The sequence below is a fragment of the Simochromis diagramma genome, unplaced genomic scaffold, assembly GCF_900408965.1.
Source record: "Simochromis diagramma unplaced genomic scaffold, fSimDia1.1 OVJJ01000334.1, whole genome shotgun sequence".
Lineage (NCBI taxonomy): Eukaryota > Metazoa > Chordata > Actinopteri > Cichliformes > Cichlidae > Simochromis > Simochromis diagramma.
In genome coordinates, this window is record NW_024386764.1 from 6,641,084 (window position 1) to 6,656,166 (window position 15,083).

Below are 15,083 nucleotides of genomic sequence, written 5' to 3' on the forward strand. Positions count from 1 at the left end.
CAAAGCAAGGAGTGCCACATGTTTGAGTTGGCAGCTATAATCTTTTTGTTTTTAATACCAGAAGAACTGAATGAGAGCTCTTTTGCTAATTAGACAAATAGGTAAACCACTGAACTATGGAGCTACACGGTTACATTCGAGTGGGGATAAACAGGACTAATCCGTTTGAACACAGTTTTTAAAAAAGCTGATATTAGATGGTATCAATTTAAAAATTCTAGGTGACATCCTTTTTGAGTTGAGTTTGCAAGATTTTTTTTGGAAAAACTTGACTTCTGACCTGGACCTTGAGGTCAAGGAATCCAAACTGGGAGCTTGGGAAAGGGGTCTGGTAACTGATAACCCTGCCTCCCATTCTACATTTAGAAATTCTGGGAACCACAAGTTACCCTCCAGTCTGAGTGTGACGCGTTCCACTGTGATAATGTGGTACTTTGAGGTATTTAAGATATGATGGAACACGATAGTTCTGTATGTGAGGAGAAGGATTTTAATTTCAATTCTTGGTATAATATAGACCCAATAAAGAGAAGATGATATTTGAGGATTAGGGTCTCTCTCTGTAATCCTTGTTAGTGCTCCTGATTGTCTCATCTGACTTCATAGATAAAAACATACAGTGCTTTCTGATAACATTACCAAAGGGAAGCACGCATAGCCTAAAAAGTCTTGGTCCTAGTGCAGAACCCTGTGGAACTCCATGACTAACTTCTGTGTGAGATTTCTCATTTATATGGAAAAATTGGAATCTATGAGATAGACGATGATTCAAATTCATTCAGTGTATTTCCTTTAACTAGCAAACTCGTGCAGTATGCACACATGTTGGTTCAGTGCTCAACTGAACTTTTTGTGGGATCTGTATAAAGTATTTGTATACACAGTATAGATGATGGCATTCACAGTGCCCTAAGCAATGTTTCATCACGATTGCTCCAATTGTTTAGGAGAAGATGGGGGAACATACATAAGCTAAGATCATTATAGTGTGATGATTATGTCAAAGGTGTATTCTAGTCTCTGTATTAAAATGTTGTGATCAGCATTATTTAATAATGAGGCCTAGCAATACAAGCACCTGAGGAGATAAAGACTGTATATTTCACTCTTAAGCAGTCTTGCTCATTGATTTGTAAGATTGAGTCTACATACCCGGACAGTCAGCAGTTACGCCTCTTCCGCAGCACAAGGCAGTCAGCTGAGTGAGGTTTAATCTTGTGTTTAATCGTCTTTCATTTCAGACCGCTCTCTCACTTTCCATGTAGGCGCCATGAGGGCTGTGGCCAGACGTTGAGTCTAACCAGGTCACTGGAGCTGCCGGAGGCTGCAGATAAATATTCATGAATACCTGTTAACTCTTTCCATCTAAACACCAGGTTATTTCACTGCCTATTTTCCAATGTTTTCCTTTTCTAACAAATGCCTCATTTTCCCTCTCAGCTAGATAGCCAGCTGTGTAAGCAATTGCCTGTCACAACTAAAAACAGCAAGCCTTAATAATCTTCCCCCTCACCCTTCAAACTTCAGTCCAGTGCTGCTCATCTCCCTTTTATGCTTACTCCCTCTTTCTCAGCCTTGCATGTCCTTCACTCCCCTTACCCCTCTTTATTACCTCTTTCTTCAACTTCCTTTTACTTCTTCAGATTACTCTTCTGTCTGTCTGTCTTTCTTTTTTATCTGTCCTCATCCCACTTTTAAAGTTGGATAAGACTTCACAACTGAAATGAATACAACCCTGCACAGGCAGACCAGAGCACATCACAGTCAATAATACCTGCCATGTGTAAAGAGGAAAATGCTTTTCAGACCTTTTGCATGCATCGAATCTGATGCCTATTACTGACTGCGTAAAAGGGCGATAAGCAAGATAAATAATGAACATATTAGATGCATCTTTAAAAATGGTTGATATTATTAAGGAAATCATATTTTCCAAATAAACAGAAAAAAGGCAAATACATCACACCCCTTTCTAACTACCAAACAATGTTTGAGTTTATGAAGTCTAAATAATAATATTTATGATATGAATATTTCTGTTTCTTGCTTTTAATAATGAGCACAAATTCATCTAGAATAAGGAACTGTCCCAACTCTGTTGAATGTGCTAGAAATGCAGTAGTAGTGTAATTTAAGACATATTAGAGAGATGACTGAGCATCAGTCATACCACAAATGTAAACAGGGCACAATTGCAGATGAGCTTTATTTTTTTTCCCCCCTCAGCACTCAATTTGTTTAATTTTTAATGCATGGACCTGATTTGCTGCATTGCTGCTTATATATAAGTTTCATCAACACCATGTGCAAACTGTAGGTAGAAGCAAAATGCTTTAAACGGCAAATACAAAAATTCTAGAGAGAACATGAATCTGTTTTCCCCATTACTGTAACTGTGCTGGCTGGGACATCACGAGGGCGCTTGGGTGGTGGAGGTGAGGGGAGGGGGGTTGTTTTGTCTACAGTGCCGTAACATTTTTTTTTTTATAACCAGTTACTTCCACACCACTTCTTTCATTATGCTGATCCGTGTAGTGGAAAGTAACGCTGGCGGAGTTGAGAGGTCAGGGACTCCTGCTGCCTAGATACATACAGTCTAATATTAGAACATTTCCTTGATTTGTTAGCAGCATCTCTGTTGTCTGCTGAGCACATGGCAACAAGCCGACCAATTGGATTTCAGGAGAATACTAAGCCCCTCGCTCTGTGTAGCAACAGTGGCATCCTTCCCTTATTTATTTATATATGAGTTTTTTCTCCCACCGACTCATTCTCATGCTTCTGTCCCCCCAGTGTGCAGCCACACCGCGCTGTCAAACTGTGCAAAAGAGTTACAGTGCTGCTCTTTTAGTTTTGCTTTTTCTGTTAGCAGCATAAGCTCTGAAATGTACATTGTACATTTAGGCTTTTCATATTTGTTTATATTTTTATAGACACTTTTCCCCCTCTCTTTCCTCACTGCACCCCACTGATCAGTGGAGTTTTTCCTGCTCTCTGCACGTGAAAGTAAAATCAAACTGGGGGAATGTCTCAAGAAGGCTTCATTTTTTAAGAGGACATGTTTTAGTGAAGAGGAGAGGAAAAACGCAGAGGAATGACAGCGTGGGAAAAAGATGGCACTCAGAGGGGACCATTAACTACCAAATGGAGAGGATCTTTAAAAGATGGAGGACATAAGAGGAGAAGCTGTACGGGATAGGATGAGTTGCGGTTGGAGGGGGATGGAGGGACAGAGAATGGCGTGAGGACCGAGGACAGTGGTTGGTTTGATCTGAGCCACGTGTGCGTCCAGCCACGTCTCTTCGCTGCTTCGTGGATACCGATGAAACGCTGGTTTCCCATGTCGCCCGGTCCCTTCTGTCTGAGCCCAGGTAGGTGCGTACTCTCCTGTACATCCAAGTTTGATAATGATCTTTCATTTTTTCAGGTTCTCTGGACGTTAGTTCTACCAGAAGCTGCCATTTTGAAAGTTCTGTTAACGTTTAGCCTTCACGTCTCTTCGTTGTCGAAGCTCTGGTACAGGATGAGAAGCTTGAAGGCGTTGAAGAAAAAAATGGCGTATATTAGCCGTTTCGTTTTTGTTGTGGGGTTCAACATTCATTGATAAGACACTAAAAACACAAGCTAAGCTGCAAAATGACCCCTCCCCCAAATTAAAATAAAACCAAAAAACTACCAAAACCAAACCGGTAACATATGATCAGTTTCTCCAGTACTATCTGAGAGACGTTGGACTGATTACCAACTGTCGCAGACTACGTGAAAGTATGAGACGTTGTGTAATGCAACATATTTGTGAGACCAAACTGGCCACTGTCAGTGGCGTTTCAAGTGGCGTAAATGATAAGGTCACGACTGGAAGATTGCTAGTTTTTCAGATAGGACATTTTTCTGACTTGCGAACCAAAAAAATGGTTATGGTACAGCTGTGCCATTCCAGATGGATTGGGTCCGGAAAGTATTAAAACACGACAAAACTGGCTGGATGCAATAATGACACTTTTGTAAGTTTGGGCAAAATCATGTTTAGTATCTCATCTCAACTGGAAATCGACAAAATGTACGGTGAACATCAATCCATGATGGTTGCGTACCGCGTAAAACGCCATTTTCAATGGTCTGAAAATCTGTAATGTCTGTAATGTTGCATAACTTGGACACATTACATTTGACAATTTAGTAACTACATATGCTTTTTTCCCCTGTTCTAAGTAATCTCAAAAACTAAATTTGACATAACAAAAAATCAGTACATATATTTAAAATCTGGTCAAATGAGAAGTATCACTCTTCTCATTTTACCACATTCTCATTCATAACTACATTAGGTTTTGTTAGTATAATAAATTAAATGAAGCTGATTTGTTTTTCAGTTGCAGCGTACAATGACAGCAACTGCAATCTCTTCATTGTCAAAGACGTTATTCATCACAACATGATGTGCCACATTTGCAAACAAATTTAATTCTTAATTCAAAGATAAACACAAGAGATCAACTATGTGATATTGTCACATTAGTTCCCTTAAATAAGGTCTTGCAAAAGAACACAACTGTAGGCAGCCTTATCAGTATTTTCACAAATGATCTACTTTTACATATGAAGATCTGTTACATAAATGGTTGAATATTTGATATAATATTAATGTTTTTTAATTGGATGTATTTTTAAATCTCACCAGGTATCTCTTGAATAATTCAGGGTGATACCATTTAGTGCTGAGGATTTCACGCTGCCTTGTATTTTAGCAATAAAAAAAATTTAAAAACTATTTTTTAAAATACACGCTGGTGTTTTTATATGATAGTACGTCTGTAAAAACGAGTGTGTCAGAAATTGTTGCAATTGTCTAACGAGCTTTTCAAGTCAAAATACTTCATCACAATGAAAAAAATTAATAAATTTTAAAAAATGCAAGATATACTTTATAACCCAACGGGACCCCTGCCCCTTATTTTATGGTTATTTATGATTTGACTTACTTTTCTCGATTCCACTGGTCTGTGTATGTGTCTCTGTGCATGAGAGAAACACACTAGTGTTGACTGATACATTACATTTGCATTCATTTCATTCAATGAATGCGTAGCAAAAATCTGCAAATAACGCATCGTTTTTACCCAAGTCCTAACAAATACAGCCCCAAACGTCAACCTGGGGAATTTGCCCTCAGTAATGTAGGCAGCTTTTCAGGATTTGTCTGTGGAAATAATGTTATGTGATTCGTGGTCAATTTACCATTTTCTTGTAAACCTAGAGGATTTTTTTAAATCAGAAGTTTCATTATTGATGAATGTGTTAAGATTGAGTATTTCTACTTACATTGTTTCTGACACACAATAATTCAAGGGACAGATGTTGTAAGTTAACATCTGCGAGTTAAAAAATAAACGATAAATCTGCACATAAAAATGTTAGAGATGAACATTTAGCCTGGTTTTCACATGCTGCATCACATTTCAAGCCCTCACAGCTGATATGTGTACATCCGACTCATCAGATGATGCACTGAACACTTCATATGTAAGTAATGGGTTTCTCCTAACGTTAAAAGAATTAGTGCCATTTTTTAAGAGCACAGTTTCGCAGTACTGCCAAACACAGCTCTAATTTCTCTCAACGATGTGCAGGACGTGTTTACACTGAGAGGTCTAGCAGTGACAAAAGGCTACCAAATATCATTTCATGCCAGTGAAATTCAGCCAGTTGTATTAATAACAGGTCCAAAAACCACTGGCTTTGCCAATAGTTGCAGTAAATGCCACACTTTTGACTGCATTTACCAGTAAAATAATTGATGACGCTTATTTTTTTACCTGCTCACACCACATTTGAAGCAATGCTACTCTCGCCAAAGCCTTGATGCTTGCTGTCCCGACCTGAGCAGAGCGGAGCAAGCGACAACGAAAGTGTGAGACGGAGCAAAATTAGTCACAGTATTCCTTCTTCTTACGAATTTCTTGAAAACAAACCAAGCAAAAAACAAACAAACAAACAAAAAAAAGGATATAAGGCTGCAAACAAACCCCACAAAGACTAAATACTGCAACAAATTTAAGATAGCAACGATTTTGACTGAAGCATCTTCTGCAAATGTGCACAAATCTCAAAATTTGAAAACTGCAAACCTTCCAATGAACATCTAAGGCTGACTGTTTGACTATTCACTGTGTCACTGCCATAGTGACTCCCAGTGACCTGGGAGGTGATGTCCCAGATCCAGTTAATAAATCTGAATTTGATCATTCACAAAAAGTTAAATAAGTCTCCTTTCCCTGCCATGCACAGTACAAATTACTTGTTGTTGCACTGCTGTTGGTTGCAGAAACAAATTCTTAGTTTAATGCACACTGGCCCAGGAAATCTGGAAAGTTTCCCTCTTACCGATCCATAGAAAAAATGTAAGCTATGCAGGTGTATAGCTTGCAGGATAGTTATGAAGTAATGTGTATAAGGATTTTGGTCAGAATAACTGAAAATTTGTGCCTTTTCTAATTTAGGTTTCCTGAGATGAGATGATGCACGGGTCCTCGAAGCACGAATTGGGCAGTTTTTCCTCAGCCTGCTGTTCTTTAGCAGTTTACAGCTTAGCTACTAGTGTTGAGGTATATAAGAAGCACTCGTATCGGTAGAGTGTGATTGTTCTCCATTGCGCCTAGATATGAACCCCTTTGAGCAAACAGCGACGAAGCACAAGAGCACCTGAATAAGGAAAACTCCACTGATTATAAGGAAGTGAAAACTGGATCTATTGGCAGTGCCATCAATCTACTATATGATATGCTTAAAACCAAGACTCAAGGTGAGGAACACGCTCTACCTCCACAACACTGGGCAGCCATGAACTCTGCACTGCCACCCTCTCTCTTCTCAGCCATGAGTATAACTGTAAGCTGATAGTATGTGATCAACCACACTGTGGGGCCGACATCCTGCTGCTTCACCTTCTCAATAAATCCTAGCTGCACAACAACAATACTAAGTTAGCGCTTTCAAAATGGCAGATCAGAATTTACAGCACAGCACAGAGGATGACAACCTTCAGCCAGCTGATTACCCAACGTCATCACTAGCATCGCTCCATCTCAGGGATGAGGCTGTTGTCACAAATGAGAACACCAACCAAATCGGGGATAATCCTGAGACCGGTTCAGTATGTCCTGTGGTGATGTCATCAATGTTTAACCAATCACGACAGCAGGGAGACATATCCATGGCTATCAAGCCTGAGTCTCACCCAGCAGATCAAGGTAAGATTAAAACATAAAACATAAAAATGTTTTATAATGTCAAAAATCAATTTGACAGTAATATCAATTTTTATGAATGTAGCAATTATACAAAAAAGATGACAGAATGATCAAGAAACAACAACAACAAAAAAGAACAGACATGCTGGGTTCTCTTCTTTTTGGGGTAACAAACAAAACCACTTCTGTGAAAATGACCAAATTAAAAAAATATTTTGGCACAGAAGGAATCAGGAGGCTCGAAGGATAGAAGACGAGGACTGTCATTTCTGTTGACCGGCCACTTTGTTATGTGAAAAAAGTGCATTTAAGGTAAATCTTCAACATTAAGTTTTCTCGTAGTCAAAGGAGCTTGCAAAGAAAAGTGTCTGGACTTCTTTAGGTTGCTTGAAGACGTCCAGAAAACAGCTTAAACAACCGGAGTATCAATGTGTATAACCATCACTCTATGTGATAGGTTATACTGGCTAAGTTTCGCTAATGAAACTATGACACAAATGTAAACTTTAAAAACCAACCAAACAAAGACAGACAGGTTAAATGTTTTTGTCAGGTCTGAGGCTTTCATGCGGTTAGCTAATGTTGAAGCTATGAGGGCTCAAAGATGCTGAAAAAAGTTGGGGATTAAAAAGTGCTTATGTTTGACCCAAACATATGGACTTTTATTAGCTTGTAAATATTTTCATGGGTACATTACACAATAAAGGATAATCATTAGGAGCCAGTGGACAGAGGCTGAAACACTTTCATCTTAAGGAAGCTTGGAGGCTGTTGAAACACTATCAAACCAAATGTTAAGATTAGTTTGCAACATGTGGGGCATGTCTCCAAAGGTTGATTCTGTTCATCTGGATATAGCGTTTTCAGTAGGAGAAACATTTCATCACTCATACAAATCACTTATTCAGTCCCAGCTGACTGCAGATTTCCCCAATCTTATAAACATGAGGGCATGGTTTAAAAAGGAACCAGCAGATGGCAGAATTTACCCTTCGATGCGCTAAGACCGAGTGACATGGTGCTCTGTTTTGCTTCTGCTGAACTCCAAAAATACTACAAATAGTATTTCTACACACAGTTGTTTAGGGAAGTTGGCACACCCAGGTCAGTGGACCTTCAAAGGTGCAGAAATGCTACAGTGCCTTTATTTAAAAAACAAAACATGCATTTCAGAAGTGTAAAAAAGCCAGTAGCACTTTTAGCCCAGAAGACCAGTTGACTTTTAACTGGAATCAGGTAAAGAGAAGAAGCATTCTCCTGGCAATCCTTCCAAACAAACTTGTGTTTTTGCCTTTTCTGCGAGCACTGAGCAGTCTGACCTTGGGCGAATTTGCTGGGATGTCTCCTCCTAAGAAGATTGTGGTACTGCGTCAACACACTGGAACGCGCCAAACCAGCAAGCTATCAAAACGTCTGCTTTTATAGAGGCGCTCGCACTCATTGATGATCACTTAATCAAGTGCATCTGATTAGCAGCACCCAGCTGCCAATTACCCTCTTAATTCCTATGGCAGCAGTAAAGGTGGGCTTAGTTTTTCACGCTATAACACAACACCATTGCTTTAGTTTTTTTTAAACATTACAAGCTACACCACGTTGAGGAGGAAAATAAAGCAAAGAAACCTAAAGTTAATGAATCTACCATCTACTATCCAGCTTTTTTTTAGTTGAACAGCTTTTATTAGGTTTTTATACAAGGCAAGTTTTGACAGAGCTTCACTGTGTGTAGACCCTGGGTTAATGAGTTGATGCCCTTTCTAATTTTACAACAGTATAAGTATGATTCCCCCAACACACAGCTCTTTCTGGAGCAACGATTTCAAGCATCTCCAGGCATGCCTTCACAAGTGGTGAGGGGACGATTTATGTCAACTGCTTAGAGCACACCTCTTATTGCACTCAGTGCTTGTGTTGCATGTGTGTGTGCGTTTACATGCTGGGAAACACAAAGAATTCCCACATAAATGTAATGATTGCGGAATATGCCTGACAGACCGGGTCTCACGTTTCCCTGCTATCCTAATGTAACACTGACACAACCACACACGCAGGGGTAAAAATCACAAGCATCCACAGTGGAGCATCAGCTCTGGACCTTCAGGCCAACATTGCATCTCGCTGTAGACAGCTGTTGTTTGTTAGGCGAGGCAAGGCGAGGTCGGGCACTAAGCAGCGACGAGTCTAGCCGAGTGTGCCTGAGCGAGGAGTGCCAGTTCTGGTATTTTAGGCAGTCAGACACTGTCACCTGTCAGCGAACTAGTCTAGACACGGTCTCCCACGTGGTGCGAGAATAAGCTACACAACGATATCAACCTCTCAGCAGCTAGTCAGGAGGACGGCAGTGTGTGCAGAACGGCCGCAGAGCGCAGATCGCCAGATACAGACTGATGTGAACAGGCAGGGAGGGTAACGCTGGGTTGTTTTACGGTTGATGTTTCAGAGTTCTTGGAAAGTGAAATGGGCCAAAGTGAAAGTGAGGCGCAGTCCGACACCCTGGCAGCGTTCTTGCAGGACCTTTCCTCTCATGATCATAATGATGGTACGTCTCTTCCAGGAAAAACCAACAGCAGCAAGGAAGGAGGTGCGCTCCAATATATTTGCAACTGACTGTTTACTCCTTAGCAGTTTTGTTTCAAATTAAGGTAAAATGTTTTTATCCTACTTAAAAATGTAACTGCATTTTTTTCTATTCAGAAATATATCCAGAGAACAAAATATACAAAGCTATGGCAGAATGTGACTGCGGCGCTGATGACCACCAGCTTTTTGAAGCAGAGTGGTACTGGGGCAACATCTCAAGGTACTTTATATTTCTATCACTTTTTCTTTCTTTCAGCCAACACCACTGTTACAGCATATCTAATTTTATTGACGTTGTCTTCCTCCGACCGTTATAATTAACAGAACCCTTCATGTCCATTTGATTTGTTCAGAGAGGAAGTAAACGAGATGATGAGAAACACTCCTGATGGTACATTCCTGGTTCGAGATGCTTCCAGTAGGATTAAAGGAGAATACACGCTGACATTAAGGTAACTACTAGAAGATTAGTGACAAGTATGCATATGGCTACACTTTCGTAAAGTGTATCAAACACAACTAGTTAAAGACTGTACCAGGTTTTATAAATTTTATTGCTGCATTACAACCAGTCATCAGTAGTCTGTATCTCATGTGAAAACAAAGTTAACCCCAAATTAAATATATATATTGTAGTCAAAGGTTAGTTATTATTTCCTGGTCTCGGAGTCTAAGTTTAGTTTTACTGGTTTTAAAGTGTAACTTTATACGTTTTGTGGTTTCGCTCTAATTTTAGCGGAATTGGGACAGACCAGGTTTCAGATATAAAGCTTTGTTGATTAGAGTTTGGCGTAGACTCCAGTGTTCAGCAACATAACACCCTGTCCCCACAAGATGTGTTTCACGAGTGTTTTTCCAGTCATCCATCTTACATTTGGATGAAAGAACACACACACACACACACACACACACACACACACACACACACACACACACACACACACACACACACACACACACACACACAGAGAGATTTTAGAGATCTAAAAGTCTCCTGTCAGGAAAAGCGAGAGTGACTAAACAGAACCAGGAGAGGCTCTAATGGGGAACAAAGCTCCCTACTTGCTAGCCTAAAATGACAAGAAGTACCATGTTATTTATGGGACAACTATCCTTTGACTTTTGCAGAAAAGACGCTTCAAACAGACTAATTAAAATCTTCCATAATGGGGGCAAGTACGGCTTCTCTGAGCCACTGGCTTTTTCCTCTGTAGCGGATCTGATCCAGTATTACCAGAAGAAGTCACTGGCCCAGTACAACTCTAAACTGGATACACGGTTACTCTATCCAATATCCAGAAACCAGCAGGTAAACTTTTTGGGGCAATTTAACTGTGAACTTTTGTTTTCTTACATTACAACAACATTGCAACAAGACATAATCAACTGAAGACTTTTACCACATGGTCTGTTACTGGTATTGGAACAAAACCGCCGTGCTAATGTCCAGACTAAATCCATCATCCTTTTTTACCGTTTTGTGCATATAGCAGCAGGTTGTGATGGAAGCTGACATTGATGCAGCTGGAGAACAGCTAAGGATATTTCAGGATCAATACAAAGAAAAAAGCAAAGAGTATGACCGCCTATTCGAGGAGCTGAATCTGACCTCCCAGGTACATGATCTTAATCCTTTCTTTTCAGAGCCCTTTCCTTTAAAGACTTAAAAACAAACAGTTTGTTTTCTCTTCTTCCTAGGAACTGCAGAGCAAGCGAACTGCCATTGAGGCTTTCAGCGAAATCATTCGGATCTTTGAGGAGGAATGTGAAACCCAAGAGCGCTACAGCAAGGAATACATCGACATGTTCCTCACATTAGACAGCAGTACAGAATCCGACAAGTACGTTCACAAAGCACCTGGTTTTCCACTTTTTGTTTAAAAACAAGTTGAATTAATAATAGTTGCTAGATTAGTTGAGTAATTCCTTCATTTTTACTTTCAGAATTCAAAACAATTCAGATGAACTACAGTCGAGGGTGGAAGAGATCCACAGCAGCAAGAAGAAGTTAGAGGAGGAACTGAGGAACAAGGCACTGGTTCACATGGAGGTCGACAGGAAAATGAACAAACTGAAGCCTGACCTTGTGGAGCTCCGGAAGCTCAGAGATCAATACCTGGTGTAAGTTCAACCCTTCACTGTCCCATGTTTAGGGTTGTTGTACAGTGGTTCCAATTTAGGTCCCAAAATTTCCAATATAACAGGAGATCGGTATCAGCATGGGCCAAACTATGACTTTAAACATTGGTGTCAGGGCTGGATTTTACAATCAGTGCGTCAGTGAAGCAAGGACTGAAAGACAAAACACAGTGTGTCCTGCACAGCGTCACAGCTACTGAAAGATGCGTGTTGTGACTTCACAGTCAAACGAGTATCTCAATCTGATTCTTACATTTCATCACATACCAATAACACAGCTGCGTTATAAACATAGAAAATAAATCAGCTGTTCTCCATGTTGTCACAGCTGTGCAGCTCAACTATGCTTGGTATGGAGCTTTATCATAAGCCTGATTGGTAGTGCGTGTCTTTCTAGCCAACTGTTGCCCTTTCACACGAAGTAAACCTGAACAAGTATCAATATAGTTAGCCTAAAGCACAACTGTAAATGTACTTAATTTACTGGGCAGTACAAAAAACAAACAAACATGTAAATACTGTATCTCTCTTTTTACTGTGTAACCCTTTGATCGATGTCGTTGATCTGGATTGGATTTCTAGCATATAGGTGAAATAATCTCCTTTTTAAACTTTAAAGTGACATTAGTGAATCAATAATCATCCACTAATACAATGTGTGTGCTTCTTTGTAATAAGTGCTTATACTTTTAGCACTTTAAGTATATTTTGATGCTTAAAGATTTGCACTATTACTTAACCAGTGGTCAGAATCCTTCTTTAAGTAAAGGGACTGAACACTTAAAGAGTAAAGTTCTACAGCGGCACTTTTTATAAATACCATCCGTATTAGGCGAAAGTGATGCCAGTGAGTCTGAAAATCATAGCTAATGTTTTCTACACCAATTTACTGCTCTGTATTGATTTGGATTTTCTGATCAAATAGCCTGATTACTCATTGGTGTTCCTTAAAAAAAAAAAAAAAAAATCCTGGAAATTACCCTGATAAACATGTAACAGCACTCCAACTGTTTTTTGTCCATGTTTCAGTTGGCTAACTCAACAAGGCACCAAGCAGAGCCAGATAAATGACTGGCTCGGTATTAGGAGTGAAGAAGAAGAGTAAGTATCCTTTTTCTCTTGGCCTGTGGCCACATTAGTCAAATCTTTTGGAATAAAATGTCACAAAGGCATGTTCACTGACAACACACATACTGTATATGTGGCTCATCATGCCACCCATGTTGCTATTTTTGGTTCATATGATCGATACTAACACCAACGCTCAACAAAACTGAGCACAACTGCTTCAAATCATCATACCGCTCCCTCTCCACCGGCTAGCCCATACACCCTAGCAGATGATACCCACCAGGAGGAGAGGAGCTGGTACGTTGGTGCTATGAGACGAAAGGAGGCGGAGGAGCTGCTGAGAGGGAAGAGAGATGGGACATTCCTAATCAGAGACAGCCAGACTCGGAGAGGCTCCTTTGCCTGCTCTGTCGTGTGAGTGTTTTAGGTACTTAATGTTTAGATGCTCTGTAGATAAATCCTGTAGATACCAAATAATCAGTTTCCTCTCTCATACAGTGTGGACGGGGAAGTGAAACACTGTGTAATTTACAGGACGTCCACGGGATACGGCTTCGCTGAGCCCTACAACCTGTACTCATCACTGAGAGAGCTCGTCCTTCACTACCGTCACACATCCTTGATCCAGCACAACCAGCAGCTGAATGTAACCCTGGCCTGGCCCGCTCTCAGCCAGCAGCCCAGCTGAGACACACCAGCACACACCCAGTAACAGTACTGTGGACACACCCGAACAGACACTATTACCAGGCTCAAAACAGCATACCGGTTAGTGTCATCACCGCACTAAAATATTCAGTGCTAAAATTGGATAATAATCTAAACATTGCTTTTATGCCAAACAAAAGTCATTTTATTACTCTTTTGTTATTATTATAATTTCAGTGTTTAAAAAGCCAATTTACTTTTCATCACCAGCTAAAGTTTGCCAGAAGCTTTTGCAGAAGTCAGCAGTAAATATTCAACTAAACTGTCCTAGTACAGAATTCAGCCTCACTAGTTTCCCCAAAGTGTTGCAAAAAGCTGTGCAGTGAATTGGATTCTGAATACAACACTTCCATTAAAAGAGTAACTAAAGCAAAGGCACAAAATATTTAGGAAAACACACAAATGGTCAAATTTGTCATTGCAATGTTGATTTCAATTATTCTTTAGTCCTGAAGCTAAAACAATCCAGCACAAGTTTCTGTATTTTTTTCTAGACGCAAGCACAAGCACTATTTTAATGAAGAAGCCAAATATAAAATAGCTTCACCGCTATCAAGTTTTTGTATTTATAGTTGGCCACGCCTGACCTCTACCACACTTGTTTTAACTTGTTTGAACAAAAACAAACCAGTGTGCATTTCTTAAATTGATTTCTTAAGCTTCGTAATCATCTAACAAATGCATAGAAACAGTGAAGCAACAACAATATGAACAGAAAAAAAGCCCAGTATGGGACAGAACCACCCTGCATTGCTGACTATGGTTATTTTAAGGCCAGAGCATCCACACAAACACTTTCAAAATAAGATAGCCTGAATACACACAGACGATTGGATTCCTGTATTTTAAGACTTCTCCAGTTCAACTTCACATTTAGATGATATTGATATTTTCATTTTCTGATAAGGAGCAGCAAATTTGGATCAAAAAGTTTTTGAAATACCAGGTGTTGGGTGTAAGTGTGTGGGGTGTTAGAACTAATGGAGCAAGAGGTTGAAAGGCTAGTCTAACTGCTTTAATGGTGACTGATCTGGTCGCATTTGAGGCTTCTTAGGCACAAACATGACATTACAAAACTACATTAAGTTATAGTTATGAAAACTAACCTTAATAAGGGTCAGTAAGGAATTTGACAGGATTTGGACCTGCTCAGTGAGAAATCTAAATTTAACAGTCATTTGGTTTGAAGTGATTTTGGTTGGAGTCCAGGAGATTTGTTAATTCAATTCAGTTCTATTTTATTTATACAGCGCCAAATCACAACAACAGTCGCCTCAAGGCGCTTTATATTGTAAGGTAGACCCTACAATAATACATACAGAGAAAAACCCAACA

The 15,083-nt window shown here is 39.8% G+C and overlaps 1 protein-coding gene across 7 annotated transcripts; it reads left to right on the top strand.

The window, feature by feature from the left end:
• The first annotated feature begins 396 nt into the window (after positions 1-396).
• LOC120734772 (phosphatidylinositol 3-kinase regulatory subunit gamma-like) lies at positions 397-14,547 on the top strand. 7 transcript variants are annotated; one of them, XM_040033755.1, is made up of 13 exons: positions 397-3,375; positions 5,474-5,523; positions 6,501-7,250; positions 9,691-9,831; positions 9,945-10,050; positions 10,184-10,282; positions 10,959-11,139; positions 11,321-11,446; positions 11,529-11,671; positions 11,775-11,951; positions 12,999-13,070; positions 13,293-13,454; positions 13,539-14,547. In XM_040033755.1, the coding sequence occupies exons 3-13, from the start codon at positions 6,998-7,000 to the stop codon at positions 13,726-13,728; spliced, it is 1,650 nt and encodes a 549-aa protein (XP_039889689.1). In that variant the 5' UTR covers positions 397-3,375; positions 5,474-5,523; positions 6,501-6,997; the 3' UTR covers positions 13,729-14,547. The 7 variants fall into 7 exon arrangements, with proteins under 7 accessions (XP_039889689.1, XP_039889679.1, XP_039889671.1 ...); XM_040033745.1 differs by having other exon boundaries at positions 397-3,371; XM_040033737.1 differs by lacking the exon at positions 5,474-5,523.
• Positions 14,548-15,083: the final 536 nt, after the last annotated feature.